The sequence below is a fragment of the Sardina pilchardus genome, chromosome 7, assembly GCF_963854185.1.
Source record: "Sardina pilchardus chromosome 7, fSarPil1.1, whole genome shotgun sequence".
Lineage (NCBI taxonomy): Eukaryota > Metazoa > Chordata > Actinopteri > Clupeiformes > Clupeidae > Sardina > Sardina pilchardus.
Window position 1 is genome coordinate 8,423,997 of NC_085000.1, and position 19,564 is coordinate 8,443,560.

At 44.9% G+C, this 19,564-nt stretch overlaps 1 protein-coding gene across 1 annotated transcript in view; it reads right to left on the minus strand.

Moving 5' to 3' along the window:
- arfgef2 (ADP-ribosylation factor guanine nucleotide-exchange factor 2 (brefeldin A-inhibited)) overlaps nt 1–19,022 on the minus strand; it is a 30,527-nt gene extending 11,505 nt beyond the window's left edge. Inside the window, exons 1-26 of the mRNA XM_062540595.1 lie at nt 18,709–19,022; nt 16,543–16,573; nt 15,913–16,036; nt 15,502–15,648; nt 14,037–14,216; nt 12,546–12,834; nt 11,972–12,187; nt 11,199–11,374; nt 10,394–10,527; nt 9,635–9,869; nt 9,378–9,477; nt 9,144–9,283; nt 8,705–8,813; nt 8,393–8,582; nt 7,970–8,081; nt 7,665–7,870; nt 7,233–7,317; nt 6,832–7,003; nt 6,334–6,485; nt 5,256–5,384; nt 4,697–4,855; nt 3,911–4,058; nt 2,012–2,108; nt 1,872–1,912; nt 1,509–1,678; nt 131–282 (exon numbers count right to left, since the gene is read on the minus strand). Coding sequence (XP_062396579.1) covers nt 131–282; nt 1,509–1,678; nt 1,872–1,912; nt 2,012–2,108; nt 3,911–4,058; nt 4,697–4,855; nt 5,256–5,384; nt 6,334–6,485; nt 6,832–7,003; nt 7,233–7,317; nt 7,665–7,870; nt 7,970–8,081; nt 8,393–8,582; nt 8,705–8,813; nt 9,144–9,283; nt 9,378–9,477; nt 9,635–9,869; nt 10,394–10,527; nt 11,199–11,374; nt 11,972–12,187; nt 12,546–12,834; nt 14,037–14,216; nt 15,502–15,648; nt 15,913–16,036; nt 16,543–16,573; nt 18,709–18,877 — 3,863 coding nt within the window. The 5' untranslated portion in view covers nt 18,878–19,022. The remainder of the gene's footprint in view (nt 1–130; nt 283–1,508; nt 1,679–1,871; nt 1,913–2,011; nt 2,109–3,910; nt 4,059–4,696; nt 4,856–5,255; nt 5,385–6,333; nt 6,486–6,831; nt 7,004–7,232; nt 7,318–7,664; nt 7,871–7,969; nt 8,082–8,392; nt 8,583–8,704; nt 8,814–9,143; nt 9,284–9,377; nt 9,478–9,634; nt 9,870–10,393; nt 10,528–11,198; nt 11,375–11,971; nt 12,188–12,545; nt 12,835–14,036; nt 14,217–15,501; nt 15,649–15,912; nt 16,037–16,542; nt 16,574–18,708) is intronic.
- Between the last annotated feature and the right edge of the window lie 542 nt (nt 19,023–19,564).

The window sequence follows — 19,564 nt, forward strand, 5'->3', positions numbered from 1 at the left end:
CTAAATGAACCTTTGTGAGTGTTTCCATCAAATTCTTCCATCATTCTTACTCTTCCATTGTTTTCTCATTTTTTTCCGTCACTTGTTAGTGCACAATGAACGTGTTTGTGCAATTTCTCTACCAATGTACCTGTTCTTCTTCATGATGTGTTCGAATGGCCGGAGGAAATCCTTTTGGAAACGGAAGTTAGCAAGTTCTCCTTTTTCGAGGAACTTCATGGAGAGCTGCCTGAGGGAATCCACAGCAAAGATGGCCACGTCCTCATTGGGATTACAGCCAACCTGTTACACAGTTGCAAGTTACACAGGTCAGGTTACGGATTATAACGTTACTTCAATACTGACTGGTTTCCCCTCATAGTTATCGGATAAGGATAGCCCTGTATATAAATACACAACACATGGCTCCAACAGTGAGACCAGGACCTCAGTAGCTAAAGAATGAAGCGTTGATAGAAAATGTATCTTCATGGACTATTACTCTGTGGCAGTATACCAAGACCAGGTAACCTGAAATGCAGTCTACTGGCAATGCTAGGCTATACTATTGTAAACAATGTTATCACAAACACCTACAAGCCACCCGGAGGGATGGTGGTAAACATAAGCACAAAGCAGGTTATGGTTGCTTCCTTGAAGAAATCTCCATCAGGTCCCATATTTACAAAGCATCTAATCTCACCGCTTAGAGTACTCCTAAATTTAGCTTAAGGTTTTAAAGGCCCTAAATGCTACTGACAAAGTTGCAAAGATCTTTCATTAAGGCAAAATGACAAAAAATGACATATCTCCTGAGATAAGATAAGAGCTCAATTGCTATGGTTGAGGTCATTTTTCATGCGGGCTGGCAGTGCCCTCTGTGATTGGCTGATGGGTGACAAGTCTATGCTGATGAACACACATGTCCTTCACGAGTTTCATGCATAATGAGAGACACTAAATAAATAAATAAATAAAGATGAAAGGCTCCAAATTAAATGGCAATGCAATACACTGTGCATTTACATGGTATCAGTAACACGTTAGATATGGATCTCTATGACATGTTTGTTTCGGTTGTGACTGGTGGTACTATGGTGTCCCTAACAAGCTGCACAACTTTTTCCCTCGTGATTTGAGATCTCGTGAGTGATTTTGCATGTGCGTTTCAATATGTGGCGACATGGAATAATACAAACAGCCTCTCTTTTATGACTTGGTCCACTTCACTGTGAAGTGCTTTGAGTGTTGTGAAAAGTGCTTTATAAATGTAATGTGTTGTTGTGTTGTGTTTGTGAGTTAGGAGTCCTCTCAATGCTATCAGACTGCTGATTTTAGTGCTAAAATACTTTGTGAATCACTCTTAGTCAGAGTCCTAAAGTTAACACTGACCCTGACACGCCCATTAATTGTAGGAGTTTCTCCGAAATCCGCCACTTAGGAGCTACATTTAGCCTTCAAAATGTTTGTGAATACGTGCCCTGATCCAGGGAGATTGGAACTGGTTGTTGCAGTGCAGTCAGCAGTACCTTGTTGAAGTGGTCCCCAATGACCTGCCATATGCGGGACCACTGCAGCCTGATGCGGTTCATGTTGTAGTAGGAGATCTCCACGATCTTCTGCAGGCTGAACATGCGCGGCTGGTGAGCGGAGGCCAGCTCGTCCATGGAGACGGCGCACAGCCATCGCACAAAGTCAACTGCAGGAGCAGAACGGAAATCTTAGTGCATACACAAGGACATACACACAGAAGAGAACACAAAGGCTAGAGGAACAAGCCCATGATTGAGACCCGTTCATCCATTATTTATATGTTTATATGTTAACTACTTGCTGTGGGCTTCCTGTATATAACCATTAATCTATTTGAATGCACATTAAATTATACATACCAACCGCATTTCCATCCAGCCTTGTCGACCCAGTGAAGATCCTTTGGGAGGAAAAAGGATAAAGCATTATTGATCCAAAGCAGAAAAAAAGACGGCAGCAACCAGTGCATTCTATTGGAGACGAGAGAGACTGTACTTACCGGTCCACAGCTACCACTACACTCTGAGAGCTGGTTTCTCCAACGGACTCCTGGAGGTGGGCCATCTGACGCCGATCTTGACCTCCCACCAGAGTTCCTGTGAAGGAACACACATAGCGTTAAACACAGCAGCAACCTATATACCACCACTTCAACAACCTATATACCACCACTTCAACACTTCCTTTGAATGTCTTGTAGTAGACATTTTCAACATTCATTTTAATCATCACCCCAGCCTTTGATCACGCCAAACCCTTTGTCAACCAACTGCTCTTGTGGGCCTTGGTCAATCAAAAGCTCACCTGACCCATCATTACTTAGGCCCCGTTTACACGACAATGCTGGGCGTTTTTGTCTTTACCGCTTTCACACCTTTAACGATACCGGTCAAAAATAAAATTGTGTTTGCACACAGTGGTGAAAACGCCAAGTTGCCCAGAAGAAGCACGCCAGTGGGTGTTCCCGACAGTAGCTATGCAAATGCCTTTCCTCGTCAATGAGCGCGCTCAAAATCTAAACAGCAATGTAGGATATGTCAAGCACACTCTACATCGTGGATGTTTGCACAACCATTGGGAGCTAATGCACAGTATTGCTTTTCAGTGTCGGTCTTGTAATTGTATATGGCCCATAGAATAATATCGAATGTCTATCAGAACTGCCCGCCACCAAACACCTGAAGTTGGCAACCCTGTATTTCGCATGCACGGTTAATATAGGCGACAGACATTCGCCTACATTATTTTTTGAAATGTAAAGGAGGTCAGCATGCCAGTAGCTATTGTGGTATCAGACACTACAAATGATTTAGGGTAGGCTATTTTATTTACTTAGGCTACGCAAAGCACAGGGCAGTCTGTGGGGCAGTCTTGTTTTTCAAGGCATTTATGAGACGTTTTGTTTGGAATGGCTTTCAAAACATTTCGGTATGGTTTGGGATTTAATTTTAGATACTTTGATACTTTTAGACTGTCTGATTATATCACTAAATGTTGGGACTGATGAACACTGAAATCTGGGGGGTATTTGATGGTTTACTATTAAGTTTCATGTCGTTGAAAGTGTCAGGATTTCCACCAGCGGTTTGTGAGAGAATTCGTTGAACATGCTCTGTCTGTGCTGAATTAAATTGAATTATTTGCATTGCGGCCACAAGTAGGCTAGGCTATAGTTGCTGTGTGCGTATTAGACTATAACTCCTGCTCAAACAAAATGTGTTCGCATAGGCTAGTTCTGCATTAAGTTGATTACAGTAGGCTACGTGTTCATTAACTCTTCTAGCAGGGGGAGGTGGTGGATTTAAAAGTAGCCTAGACTATTTGGTGCAGGTTATTGTTAATGCGTTGTCGTCGAAATCATGCAGAATTGCAACGTTCTGTTCCAGCATGGTCAACAAATGCAGCAGTGCAGCAGTTTTCAAAAGCCTCCAAAACGGCGTCGTCGTGTAAACGCATGATGAAAAAAAACAGTTTTTTTTAAAAAAAGGTTGTCGTGTAAACAGGGCCTTAGACACTCGTGAGAACCACATGGACATCTGGCGACAATTAATAATTTGATGAGGAGTCCTTTCCTCTTGACACAATCAAAGTGGAAGGGCTATGCTTTAAATGCAGAGGGAAGAAATGGCTCTGGAGGCTCAGTGGGCGTAGTTCTAACACCATTGTTAACTAATAAATCTTTTACCATATCTTCAGTTTTTAAACATGCCTCTGTCTGCTTGAATTCAATTTTCTTACAACAGTCTTTTGTACTGTACTATAAGACAGCATTATCCCTACACACTAATACATACACATGCACATCTACCAGTGGAATCAACATGTGGATGGCTGTTTCATCATGTATCCATAATGCAAGCAAGCCCTCCTCCGAGGAGTGCAAGTGCGGGGAACCTACCCAGGCCTAGCGCCATGAACTCCTCACTCCCGGTGGGGAAGCCCTTGAGGCTGCCATCCCGCTCGCGCACCACGCCGGAGATGTAGCGCGTCTTCACCCCCGTGCCGATGAGCTGGGCCAGCTCCAGCTGACTAATGCAGCGCAGGATCTGCACAGGGTGGAGAGAAGTCACGAGCACAGGGTCAGGGTTCCTAAAGGGTTAGCAAGCTGAACAGACTTCAAACTGACATGAGCACCAATCTGCCAAAAGCACCTGGCTGGTGTCAGTGGAAAGGGTATAATGACCTTTCAAATAAAAAACAATAAATAACAAATAAAAAAAACAAAATTGACCTTTAAATAAAAACAATACAAGTACACTGAAACAGAGAAGATCTTTCCTTAGTTCCTCAAAACAAATGAATTAAAGTTACTGTTACTGTTCAGATCATCACTCCAGGTCGGGCACTGAACATCCCTATTGTTGTCTTAAATGTCTAACTACAGTGCTGTGGACACTGGCGCCAACATGAATGTGGTGCACTCCGCTTTCGACATTCGATTACTTAGATTAGATAACATCGTTCTTTATACAACCCTGCAGACCAGCAGAGGTGGCGACAGGGTTTGATGCTGGTGTGCAGGGTTGTACTGAGAATAATGTTGTAATAAAATAAAGTCATCGGATGTCGAAAGTGGAGTGTGCCACACTCCCGTTGATGCCGTCGTGTCTGTATTGCTTCAGTTGTACTACTGAAAGCCCTTTGTACCCTAAGAGGAACCACAACCAAGGTGTTGCCCACCGACCTCGTGCCAGGAGTTGCCCAGGTGGTTTCCGTCGGTGTGCGCCACAGTGATGAGCGTCTTGATGGTGTCGATGTTCTTCTGCTTCATCTCCGTGATGCTGGAGCTGGCGGTGAGCAGGGTGAAGCGCGCCAGGGCCTGGATGTAGGCGTCCCGCTCCAGCTGGACGCAAGGGGCAGAGATCACGCGGTCAGTCAAAGTCACATAATCGCACAACAAGGCAGGCAGACGGGCAGAAAGAGAGTCATGAATGTTCATCTGTTAGTCTTTCTATTTGTGATGCTAATAATAATAATAATATAAATGGATCTTTATCAATCTACGGCTAACATATTCCTGCGAGGTTTAAACTTCCCTTAGAAGTGTTGCTGATACAAGGCCTTTCACAGTACAGTAGCTATTCAGTGAAGGAATAAATAGCCTTAATAACTCTGTTGATCCAAATTTAATGAAGACGACTGAGGAGATTCATGAAGTCAATAATATTTACTCTACAGGAGGAGACACTGATAGGATTGTTTGGCAGGCTTGAGTGACAGCAGTGTGAATACTTCCTGCTGACCTGCATGTTGAAGATGCAGGCAATCCTGATGGCGCAGCGGATTCCCTCTAGGCACAAGCACGCCACCTCCTGGTCATCACAGTCCTGCAGGCCAACACTGAACGCAGCCAGCAGAGGAGTCCAGGCCAGCTGTACAAGGAGTCACACACACACCCCTTCATTGCATGCTGTGATTTTAACTGAAATGGCCTGCTTGGTGCAGTGAAACACACACACACACACACACACACACACACACACACACACACAATAAAGTGTACACACACACACACACACACACACTATATAGTGTGGAGGGCAAACATTATCCAACTGTAATCCAAAAGGCTGACAACGCATTTACATGATACGAGTGTATTGCCAGATTTTTTTTATTGCACCAACACTGAAATAGAGCTCTTAAAAAAAATAAAAATAAAAAAGGACAGGGCTGTGGAGGAGAACATAACTGAACTGAAAGTAATAAAACAGCTAATCAAAACTACAACTGAAGTAGCACACAGTGAGTAAATTGGTGACTAGGACCCTGTTTGCATTTGTTTTTAAAATGTAAAGGTGATCTGAGACACATCTGATATCCACATTTCTAACGTATTCTGATGCGTCCCGGATGATGGGAGTTCTAAGCTTCTTCCCCCAAGCTATCACTCTGTTGAACACTGTAATAGCACCCATCCTCACACGGAACAAAGTCAATCATCCTGTTCTGCTCATCTTCAATCGTCTCAATATTGTTATTAATATAATTATACAAATGCTATTATAATTGCACTGAACTGCCTTGCATTATATTCATGTTTAATCTTCAACCTCCCTCTATACTGATATTGCACTATTCCCACCCTCTTTTCAATCGTATATTTCATCTTGCTTGTGCCTGTTGAGCGTCCAAGACCATGGCAACCTTGACAGGGACAAGCAGCACTCCCCGTCTGGACAATTGCATAACCCTATCCCAACCATAGCGTCTATTTATTTGCAAATGTACAATAATACATATTGTTTATGTAAACCTGGCCAATATACAAAAATGACGTTGACAGAATGTAAGTAAGAGAGCGTAAGAGGCGTGCGTCACCTTGAACATGGGCCGGACGTGCTCCAGGTGCGTGGCGCTGAAGAAGGGGGCCTGGGCGTGGCTCACCGCCTCCATCAGGGCCTTGGCCGTCTTGGCCATCTGCTCCATCTCCATGTTGTACAGCAGCCGCCTCTGCTTCTCATTGGCTACATCTGTCGCGAGTCAAACACGTGTCACATGATTGACCATAAAAAACCAGCCAGTAAAGTATCAAACATGTTCCATGCAGAAACATTTGCATACCAGTAATGTATATTAAACAGTGGACCAGGTGTCATTATTGTGGTGGAAGAGGTTGTGAAGGACATCCATGCAGATGGAGGTCATCTGATGACTATTAAACTTTATCTCCAGTTTAACTCCACCTCCCCTCCACCTCCCCATCTGTGTACACGGTCCTCGAATGAGGCTTGAAAAGGCTTCTTGTAACAAGCACATTTAGTTTGATTTGGTTGAGTGTGAGCGTGAGTGTGTTGTATGAGTCCAGAATGTGCTCACTTGGTTTGCTGGACTTGGGTGTGATTGAGTACTCTTTGCTCTCCTTCATGGCGATCTTCTTCCCCGCGATCTCGTCATAGATGGAGGACAGGTACTCCTCCGGCAGATCCTTGCTGTCGTTGATCCCCCGGTTCATTTTGATATACTGCTCTTTGGTCATTTTATTTTTCACCTTCATGGGAAATATAAAGAAATATTTCAAACATTTCCAAAAATATTAACTGGAGATACTTCTGAAAGGCAAAGTAGAGACAATGGCGGTTTGAAGGACTACTGTGAGAAACGACAGTAAAAAAAAAGTTTCAATTGGCAGAAAGTTTTGGGCATTTTGTAAGGTCAGCATACAGTGTGACACGGCCGAGGACACCTGCCCCAGGTAAAGCGGGCGGACGAACGCTCACCTGCGGGCTGTGGAGGTCAGTGGTGAGCATGATGATGGAGTAGGCGAGCACGTACGCTGTGTCAGCACTGGCAAACAGCGTCTGCCTGCAGGGAGACCAGAGGAGGAGGAACAGAAGGTCACTTTCCCACTCAGCGATGTGACCGCATCAGAGCTACACAGCATCAGGCCCATGGGACTTAGTGGGCCTGCACAGATGCCGTCGTTACTGTTATCGTCATTTTAACATCCTACGGTCTAATTCCTGAAGTCTATCAGCTACATGAAGATTATGCAAAAAAAAATCTGCTGTTAGATAGATAGATAGATAGATAGATAGATACTTTATTGATGCCCAAGGGGAATCAATAATGCTGTTCTCAGTAAGCTTACATTTACAATATGTTTTCTTTCCTATGCAGTGATCTCATATCTCTTTATGACTGCCTCTTACCCCTGATTGCACTCTAAGTATCGCGCAGCAAACTTCTCCATGAGTCGGTCGATTTTCTGGGCCTCGCCGGGGAGCCTGAAGCCCTCCAGGAAGGCCCTGAGAGCGGACACAAAGTCCTTGCCGCAGAAGTCCAGCTGGTCCACGTAGCAGTACATCACCTCCTTGTTGAAGCGCACGTTCTCCCCCAGGTACTCTCCCACTTGAGTCTGCCGAAGGACAAATAGGTCAGAGGTCACATCAGGGGTCAAAGTTCGCTGAACTGTCCAAAAAGGCCGAAGGACCCACGGCCAGCTGAGCTCACTCACCGTGTCTAACCGGTCCTCTTGGTGGAGAAACTGGGCAATGTCTTCTGGGGAAGTTCCCAGCATTCCTTGCTCTTGCAGGTACTGGACCCCTCTCTTAGGCTTCTTATTGAAGCTGCCAGAGAACAACAGGAGAGAAGGGTGAGAGGAGCAGGTCAATAGGTGGTTAATAGACAACAGAGAGCATAAATAATTAACTGACTTAAGCTGCAGAGAGGTACACACTGTAAACCTAGAGACAGGCACACACACACACACACACACACACACACACACACACACACACACACACAGGTTAAAGTAAGGAAAATGTCAGTGCCAGAAGTTATCAGATATCAAAGCCGCTATTATGCAATAACCTATTTTAACCGGGCCCATGCTTCCAGCTCTTGCACAGAGTCTGATATCTTTAAGCCCTGGACTCACAGGTCAATGCCGTGCTCGATGATCTCTTTCTGCTGCTTGATGACCTCGTACTGCTCGGGGTGGTCCGGCTGGGAGGACTGCACACTCGAGGACACCGTGGAGTCCAGGGAGCTGATGCTGTCCCTGCGGCCCGCCAGCGGCTCTGGAAGCTTCACCTCCCCACCCTCAACATCTGAGGAGCGCTCCTGACCTGCGCGCACACACACACACACACACACACACACACACACACACGCACACACAGTTATAGATTACATTTTGGATGATTAAATTTAGCATCAGGGGATCTACAAGTGATAACGCCCTCCTCACCTAGATTAGTCTGAAGGTTGGGGTTGACATACAGGTCTTTGCTCCACTCCACCATGCACTTGAGGATGGACACCAGGCACTCCAGCCCCTTCTTACGCAAGCTCAGTTCCTGGAGAATTTAACAGGTCATTTCCTGTGAGAAACTACATCTTTGCCTTATCGCAGTGTGTCTGAGTGACATTACACAATAGAGATGCATGCATCACACAAAACGCAGAAGCATTGTAAAGGTAGGCACGCACACACACACACACACACACACTCCACGCACACCACACACACAGAGTGAAGGTAGAGACCTATGCATGTAATCTAAATTATACTGAATGAGCTTCCATCTTACTCTTACAATTTTAGCATTCCATATTCTCAAATGCAACCAAAACCTCAGCCCCCAACCTAAAACCCAGCACAGCAACCCAAGGCTACTGCTGCTCACCTGAAGTGGGGTCATGCCCAGTTCCTGCCCACTCCTGCCCATGGCAATCTTGGACAGGTCGTTCACCAGCCGCTCAAAGATGTTGGCTGCATTCAGGTCACAGTCGTAGTTCACATAAATGTCCACCACACACTGGGCATCTAGAGCACAGAGAGGAAATGAGAGGTGATCTACTGTAACAGGGGGTTTGTGGTAAGAGGGAATCAATGAGTCTAAATGTCCAGATGGCCTTACCGGCACAGATGCGAGTGAGGGTCTGGATGACCATCCACTTGTGCTCAAAGGAGCTGCTTGAGGTTTCCAAGATTGTCAGAAAAATCTCTCTGAAGAACACCTGAACAGGACACGACAAAGGAATAGGAGAGAGGGGAGGGAAAAAGCAGTTCAATCATTTCATGCAGATCTACAATGAGGGTTTTGTTTCATTGACCATCACTGTTTAGCCCTTCCCTTTGCCCAAATCATCTCCTGCACCAGTGGACATGGCGTACCTCGATCTGCATCTTGAGGTGGACTTTGAAGTGGGAGAGCAGGGTGAGGAAGATGGCCAGCGAGAGCTCGAAGACCTCGGGCACGGAGGACACGCCGTTCTTGGAGAGCGCCACGCACAGGTACTGCTTGATGGCGTTGACGAACATCTCGTGCGTGCGGAACACGGGGCCGGCGCCCTGCAGGACCGACAGCAGCAGCTGCAGGGACACCACCTTAGAGCGCAGCTCATGGGACCTGGGCACAGAAGAGGACAGGAAGGGGACGAAAGAAAGAAAAAAAGGACAATTTTAGCTTAAAATAAATAAATGTGTTTTCATATACAAACTCTTACACTTGCATATTAAAAACAAAGTATCACTCGCTCAAGAATCATCCATTGCTGAACCTAACAAAAAGTATTATATCTTTGGTATTATTATTTTCAGTATCTAAAGGTGTCTAAATAACTAAATAACCGGCTATGTGTACATCGCTTTTGTCATGATATTTTGTCATGCGATTTTGTCACATCAGGACTTTTGATAATAAAAAAAAGTTGATCACTAAAAAAATATTATATCCCCCATACTGTATATAGCAACTGTGAAAGTATGTCAAAAGGACTTGAGGACTTCCTTAATGAACACTGTGTGTGGATGGCTGTGTAGGAGATATATAGAGACAGGGGAGTTTTCCATTTAACACACAGGGCATTCAAGGTTAATTAGCCATTAAAGCTTAATCAGCCCAGCACTGACGCAGCCACTGGTGCCACTCACTTTGGGTCCGGAGGGCCGTCAGCCAAGGGCTTCATGGACAGCTTGCAGAGGGAGCGGAAAACCAGGAAGGCGTCTTTCTGCAGGATGTGGGAGAAGCGGGCGGCAGACTGTGTGCCCTGCAAAGCCTCGGCATCCTGTGACAACAATAACAAAATCAAAGACACTCATATCATCTTCATTCTTAACTATTCTCTTATGACTTGAAAAATGAAAACAAGGGGCATTTTGACTTCTAAATCCTGGCTTTATTGTTTTTTTTATTTCATTCCAAATGCATATGAGTAAAAGTCTGAGAACGGAATCTCACAGCTGTGCAAGTGCAGTGTTGCATGTGCCGTAGGGCAAGCCGAATGGTGTGATCAAAAGCACACCACACCCACACCCAAAATCCACACCTTGGTGGAATATTTCATTTCTCACCCAGACATGACCTAAACCATCCGTTGGAAAAGTTTGTTTCCAGGATTCATTGCTCTCAAACCTGGGCCGTATGTGTTTAGGAAATGTATTTTTCATTCATATAAATATTGGAGCATCTCAGTTCTATGAAACACTCCTCACATAACTGAAGGAGAAGCAAAGACAAAAGCCTGAAACAAAATACAGCTCTACGGTTCCACTAGTCCTATTCAGCACTGCCAACAAGAAAAACAGGAAAATTAAGCGAACACCACCCTCCTTTAAAATGGCAACAGCCTTATATAACTCTGAAGGCCAGTGCCATAACTCCCCTCAACACCCACCATTTCCCCACCGATCTCACTTCACTCATTTCAAGTACAAAACAAAACAAATCATGGCATACCATGATGTCAGTGGAGCAGACAGAGGTGCGGTCATCCAAGACGCCGTTCATCTGTTGGCTGTCCAGCCGACCAGGAGGGGGCGCCGTGTCGGCCGGCTTGGGTTCTGGTTCTGGTTCTGGTTCTGATTCTGGCTCTGGTTCTGGCGCCGGCTCGGGTTCCACCTGCTGCTCCACCCCTGAGCGGGTAGACGTTGAAAGGTTGGAAACTGAGACAAGACCCAGTGCAGGAGGCTTACGTGTCTCCAGTCGAGAGCACACACCCAGCAAACTAGACACATACTTTGCCCCTAGACAATACAATTCCATTCATACTTTTTCTGGGAGACATTAATGGGAGTTTACAGAAGAACACCTCCAGGCTGGGGTGAGAGTAGCACTAGCTTGTTTTGTAATGGTTATGGTTGTTGTATTTAGCAAATGCTTTTGTCCCACTAACAGAATAAGTCATTTTTAAAATGTGCAATTTCTTCACTTAGTCAATAAAAGGGTGAAAGTTAAAAAGCATTCAGACCTAATGCATGCACCCACTTTATATCCCTTTAAATGGACAAGTGTGCAACTGCATCTCCTGAACTGCGTTGCATTTCAAGTGTTGTTGAGCAAAACATCAGAAATAAAAAAAAACAAGCATTCTGAACACTCTCCCCCGACTACAATGGTGAATGGTCATTTGCACTAACTCTGTCCAGCTCATTTCAATGTACTTCTGAACTCTTTCTGTAAAACTGAATGCCCGCCCCACCTGCCCACCCCTCTCTCCCTCCCTTCCTCACCTCCATCGGAGGGGTGATCCGTGGGGCCTCCGGCTGGCTCCTGGTCCTGCTCCGCTCCCTGGGCCTCCCCTGCTGGACCCTGGGGAGGCTCTGGCGCTGGGTGTTCCTGGAGCTCTCCTCCTCCTCCTGCTCCTGCTCCTTCTCCTCCACCTCCACCTCCATCACCCTCGCCCTCAGGAGCAGGCTGCGCAGCAGGCGCGGCCGGTTCTTCCGACTCTGCGGCATCACATGACCAAAAGAGATCATTAGCCACATTTTTGACCTTTGATTCGCTATCTAGCAAAGACGTTGAGTTATATCAGTGTGTTGGTTGTGAGAAGCATGGTCTCAAACTGGGATGAAATATGCAAAGTCTCAAACTGGGATGAAATATGCAAACTCAGGCATGAGTGGCCATGCTTCAAATACCATAAAGTAGCTGAGGCTTACTATGGCATGCTCTCTGAAGTATGTTCCCTGTAGCATGCTCTCTGTAGCATTCTTTCTGTGGTATGTCAAGTTCTCAGAAGTAAAGTGGTACTTGCACACTTAGCACACACGTGTGAATGATGCTAACACACGTCTGGATGGATACCTGAGGATGGAGCATCTTCTCGGTCCTGTTCTGCCGTGGACACACCTCCGTCCACCTCCTGCTCCGGGGCCTCGGCCTCTTCTGGTTGGCCGTTGAGCGAGGGTGTGTCCTGCGGTGGGGTGGGTGTGGCGGGGAGCTCGGCGGAGCTGGGGGAAGGGGAGGGCTGGCCGTTGTGCTCCGAGGAGGAGTGGGTCTGCCGGGGCGATCCGGAGCCTCGGCTGGGGACGGGTGAGGGGTTGGGGGGGTGCAGCCGGGAGCGCTCCTTCTCCGCCTCCTGGGCCTCCAGAGCCTGGGGGAGACAGATGGTGACATTAAGCCCACAGTTATACACTCCAGTCACGCCAGTGTGAAGGCTAGAGACATGCTGCCTTGTTCTTATGCGTGTGAGTACTACTGTCTTTATGGGCGCATGGATCTAGGATTTTACAACAAAATTTCGCAAAAATAGAACATCAAAACAATAGGCACTCAACACAAAATATGTATGCTTCCATATCTATTATGTATATGAGACTAAAGATGCCCGAACACTGTCCCAACAAATACCAACAACTGAGTCAGTGTTCACCATCAGTCTGTGTCTGTTGGTGGATGCTAGATGGAGTTTTTAGGGTGGAGTTTTTTTCTGTGTGTGCAGTGTGCTGGAAGTTGTTTTTTTGAACATCATAAAGAGTTTAACCCCCCCCCCCCCACACACACACACACACACTAGTGATGCGCGGGTGGGCTTTTTTTAAAACCCGCCCCAACCCGACTTTTCAGGAGATCCAAACCGCCCCGCCCAATCCGCAAAAATATGTTCGAATTGTGACCCAAATCCGACCCGACCCGCGGAAAGGAAAAAACGCATTTAACGTCTTTCCTAGCCTAATTAGCCCACATGAGAACAACAGCGGGTTACAATGATCGGTCATTTTGACAATCAGCGCTCCTCCACACCATTCATAATCTGCAGCCTAGACATAGCTAGTGTTAAATCTCATCTTCATAACAAGTTTCCATTCATATTTCCCCTTGCGACTTCATAGGCTAGCCTACTTTTGCGTTTAACACTGCCAAGCATTTAACAAGCACAGCTGTTTATTCGTGTAGCCTATGACAGAAGCGAGGTGTTCTCGCATTGTGCACAACCTTCGATATCCCAGATCATTAGGCTCCATGTCCATAAAGTAGCGAATGCGCGATTGACTTTTTCAGTCAGTCACGCATGGCGCAATTGGGTGCTGAATTTAGGAGAAATTATGTTTTGCGCTCGACCACACCTCCTGTATTGCAGGCGCATCGCCACCTAATATGTCGGAAGTTAACAAGTGAGAAATGTGCATTTTTACTTTTTTGACCCGACCCACCCGCAATATTTAGAAAAAACTATTAGGCCTACCCAAATCCGCCCGACCCACGGGTAAACCCGCGGATATCCGCGGGTAATGGGCTGAACCGCGCATCACTAACACACACACACGGTATCGCATCCATGCGCCCTAGACTCACTGCCTGGTTTTCCATTCGAGTGAAGATGACATTGAGCATCTGGGTGAGCGTGGCCTTGGCTGTGGTCTGGTTGATCAGGTTACGGCTGGCCAGGTAGATGTTATAACAGGTGCGCACGGTGAGCAGAATGGTACCCTCATGGATCTCAATGTGAGGTGAGGTCACTGCCGTAAGAAGAGCCTGGAGAACAATTGGAGAGGAGAGAGAGAGAGAGAGACGAGAGAGAGAGAGGAGAAAATAATTAACATTTAGCTCTACAGCATTACTACATGCGCTTGCAAAGCATCACTGATAGAACAGTGACACAAATTGAGGGGAACCCGATGGTGTTTTTAATGACATGATGACAACAAGGAATGCCAAGTGTCCAGTTCACATCTTATGCACAAATCCAATGAGCAACCACCCAAGTACACTCTGCAATTATGGTTCTGTCTAACAAAAATGCTGAAAGGCTCCAGAGTCAAGTGATACTGTGTGTACGTTATTCTCACTTGCAGAGAAGAAATACTCTTTTCTGATTGTTAGATGGGATGGTTATTCATTCTGAATAACGGGACATCTATGATTTAGATCTGGTAAACAAAAGTTTATCACTGTTCCATATCAATGCTTATGAATGGCAACTATAACAGCCATAGTATGATGACGGTTGAGCCTAGAAGCAGGCTTCGCAACAATGGGATCAACTGTAAACAAGCCAACCGCCTCCTCCCTCGGCCATTAATTCCGGCGGCCGTTATTCCTTACGTACTACAAGTCACACAGAAGCATATTAGTCCCACAGATACAGCTACCAATCAAAAGCTTGGCGTCGTGTCCCTCTGATGTCAGTGTGTGGCATGTACCCTCTCAGAAATAGCAGCAGCCTAGTTCCTGGAGTTCCAGCTCCCGTCTCACATAATGAAATCAACAGAGATAAGGCGGCCCTTTGATATGGGCCTGACTTTTGAACTTTTCACACAAAACGTTACCATGGCAACACATTTTTGCACACACAAAGGTTATCTCCAGAGACAGTATTTAAGGATCTTTGTTATCTCCAACTGAAATCAGGATATGGTCAGACTCCGCTACAGTATCAATCAAGCTTCTGTTTCTCCTAATGCTCTGAATATAATGTAGGTACAAATGCTACCGATTAGATTCTCTCCAATTGCCTCATATTTGCATTTCCATTCAATCACATACCAGACTCTTTTATCCAAACAGACTCATAGTATTATTGTGCTGTAAGATATTCATATAATGTTTATCAGAAAGTGTGCTTGCAGGAACATATTCACAATGACATAATATCTGTATAACGAAAGACAGCATAAATAGACCGTCATTGTATAACAAGGAGTAAATTAATTGAAGTTACAGGAGCGGAGTCTTGAACATCACTCAAGACTCGAGAATGTGGTCCCTGTAGAGGTGACCACCGGACAGGTGTTGCATCAGGGAAAGGATGCCCACTCACCTTGATGATTTGGAGCTGCACACCCTCATCCGTCTGTGGGCCCTGGAAGCAGTTACAGATGGTCTCCACCAGCCGATCGATCAGTCGCTTCCCAGGAGCGCTGCTATCCGGGGCATTACCAGTGATGTGGCCATAAGCTAGGAGTTTCTACACAGGAACGTGGAGATTTATATTACAGATGGATCAGTAACAAAACTTTTTTAAAAACATTTTTAATTGTGCAAAGTATCCCAATATTATGCTCTGCTATTGTATAACTTATTCAAAACACAACATTTCTACTGCACACTGATCTATTGCAATGTTTGCACTCATTGTACCAATAAACTCATGTAGAAAGATAGGTGGATGGATTAACAGTAGGTATAGCAGCAGATATATGGTTATAGATGAGTAAGTCCCACTCAGTACCTGTAAGCAGTCCAGGGAGGTGCTGACAATCCGTGGAGACTTGGATTGACACGCCAGCTCAAAAGGCAACACATACTTGTCTGCCTCAATGTAGTTGGCTCGGGGAGGGACCACAGTGCCATCTCTACAAAGCACAGACAGCACAGGTCAACTTTCTGATTGTGTTTGGGTGCAGCTGGAACTCCCCTTTCATCATACTCTTTCTCTCAGCCATTGTTAGCCTGATTACAGGCTTTATATTTATCACAACTTTCTGTGTTACTGATTATGGGAGATCACATGGATGCATCACACACTGAGAAAAGAGATTGTGGCAATCTTGTGACAAGGGAAGGGGACTAAATGACACTGGTGGGGAATGGGCCATTCAGAAGGCACTATAGAGCAGTAGGCCACATCACAGCTGAAAGTGATTGCACCTGGAGCAAAATTCCCATTCATTCATTCATTCATTCATAGTTCAAGTGGTAGGATTGAGCATTCCACCGAGACTGAATTATATGCTCCAGAAACCACCTTTTCAAAAGCATATCATCTTATTTATTCATTAAGGAGGAATGAGGTAAACAAAAAACAAACTGCTCAGTAAGAGATACAAAAGGTACCATGGTAGGAAAAGCTAGAACTTACTTTTGTTTTTCAAGCTCGAGCTTTATTTCATCTGTTAAAAGAAGGCAAGCAGAAACTTAGTTAACTGAAGGCATATATATATATCTATATATAGCTGATAGCCTATGTTACAGTACATAGTAATTTCGGGAATCAAGCTTATCATTCTAAAGCTTTTAATGTTTTTGTTCCACCTTTGGTAATGCGGCATTAACTAATTGTTACAGCAATACTGGCTGGTGACAAGTGCCATGACTAGGCTAGAAACTGAGGATAAACATATATCATGCTATGATTAAATAGCCAAACATCACAGGCTGCATACACTAGATCTCAAGGTCACGTAGCCTTGCAACTGTCTGGCAACAATGTTTTCTCCTTCCCCATATCAGAGATAATAATGTTCTTCAGCAACTTCTTTTTCAAAAGACAGTCTTCTGTTTGCTCCACTCATGGTCAGTCAGGTTCACCCACATCCGTTAGCTTTACCCACGAAAAGACTACACGTGTACAAAGCTCTGATGAAATCACTGTTGCAACAGTCATAAGCTTTGTAATGATTAAAATGCAGTTTCTTGTACAATATAAGTACATACAAGAAACTGTAAGGTGACTGTAAAAATGCTTCGGGATAGTCTCTAGAAAGGTGGGGATTGATAATATTGATCTGAATGTATCTCTCTAAATCTGTCATCTAAATGTATAGTCTATTGATCAAGTCCCATAAATGCAATGTGACTTCAGAGACAATTGACAATGAATCCGGGAATCTACTGGCCAAAAGTAAACACCTGACCCCGGAATTGACTGCCAACACTAAATACCTGAGCAAACATTATCAGGCCAATGTAAACAGAAGTAACCCATGAAGGTAATCCTACATGCACTTCATATTTAGACCCATAGATAGATCCATTATTGTCATGCTATACTTGATAAATGAAATGAACTGGTCAGGTTTGAAGATATTCAGTTTTACACATTCATATAGCAAAATCAAAGCAATTACGACCAATTCATCAAAGTGAGTCGTTTACAAGTTCGAAAGTAACCATATGACATTCATGGAAACATTAGGTGATCAACTTTAAGAAACCAGAGACGATAGTCCTGCAACCCTGTAAATAATGAATAAACCATCAGCACTGACGCGCCACTCGCGGTTCACTGTGTATGGCCACTCTAAACTCCCGGAAGTATCGGGCTAAACGTGGAGCATCCCATAGTAGCAGTAAACTGGAATTTCAAGCAAAACAGCTTGCCATGTGTACTGAAATACATGTACGACCTAGGCTATTAGTTTAATCGCAATTCCCAATGACCAAAGATGACCCAATTATCACGTGTTTTTGACTTCGAATGCCACGTAACACACTTCATACGGGGTTGAAATTGATAACACTTGGCAAGACGTGACAGTCAGATGGGGGGGAACAAGGGAACGTTAGCTCAATCGCGAATGACTGATCTGTGTGGGGAAAAACAACCAAACAGACATTAGTCATATCTTGTTTATGATTTCTATTAAACTAGAAAGCAAGGTAATTTCAGGTTAAAATGGCAAATCGTATAATCTAATGACCACAGGCGATAGAAACGACAAGACAATCAATGGATGGGCTACCAGCTAGCATACGTATTGTTTTATGATTGGTCAAGCAACACCAGCTAACTAGGAAGCTAGCTGCTACGATCATTTGGATTCACTAGCTATAGCTTTACGACCAAATCAAACTGAAAACTTCATTGCTATGCTCTTCAGCTCTTGACATTGTAGTTATTAACAAATGCAGTGGCGAGATACGGTTGTCTCAAACCTAACGTTAAGGCCATGACACAACATCAGCCGGATGGAATAATAACAACTCAGAGAACTGTCAACCAACGTAGAGAGAAAACACGCGTTGAACATTATAATAAACACAACAGTTGGAAATACCGCACCCACATCCACGGAAACGCGTGAATTATCTGTATTGTAACTGTATTGAACTGCAGAAAGTTAGCAATAGCAGCCGATCTATCAACAACCTATTATAAAAGCTAGCTAGCCAGCTAGTTGGTGTAGCATGACTAGCTAGCTGGCTAATCATCAGCTGCCGAAACACAGTGATCGTGTCTGAATTTCATACCATGAGCGAAATGTCAAACGACAGCGCAGCTCCAAGTGAAAACAACACTACTCACCAAGAGCTACTTGACATGCTTTCCGAAGCTGATTGTGCTGGCTCCTTTTCACCTCCTTGTCCGACAGGATTTTTTCCAGCGCCCGAGACAGAAACATGCTCTTGGTTTTAGTGCTTTCTGTCTGCTTCTGGTGCCGTTGCTGTTGTTCGAAACTGAGCTGCTGTTTCATCTCTTGACCGAACTGCAGCGCTCTCAGGCCGTCATTGTCGGCCTGGACCTGCACAGGAGCAGGTGTCAGCTAGTCTAAACAAAACCGGGCCGACGGTCCGATTCGGTCAATCAGAGATGATGAGCACTGCTATCTCAGCACTGCGTCGCCATGTTGGTTACACGTCATGTCACGTCACGTGACAATCAGGATTCTTCATTGACGTTTTCACGAAGTAGGCGATGAAGTACTGTTTATGGATGGCAGTAGGCTACAGCAACAGATCAGCAAGCAACTGAGGTTAAAGGTGGTTATCTTATGTCTGGTTCTTACAGTGTAATGTCAGCTTGCTCACTGAGCCTGATGAAACGTATAACATGTTAATTAGGGGATGCAAAGATGGCTTACAGTTACACAGGTAGCCTAGTTTATTCTATATTTTGTAGGCCTATGGCTGTATCCCTAACAGTAGCTTACCTCACAGATTTACCTGGCGCACTGACATGTGTTTTTCGGTTTGAGGTTTCTAATTCCTGCTCAGCATGTTAACTATCCTTAGGCCTACCTCTACATTCATGGCTTAAACCACCAGTGTCAAACCACCATTTTGGCCAATCAAGAGCATCTTAATTACACTGACGATAATCGGATGTTGCGGATTGAAGAGGGATAGAGGATTTTCAGGACAGGGGCCTGGGGCCCTACAGG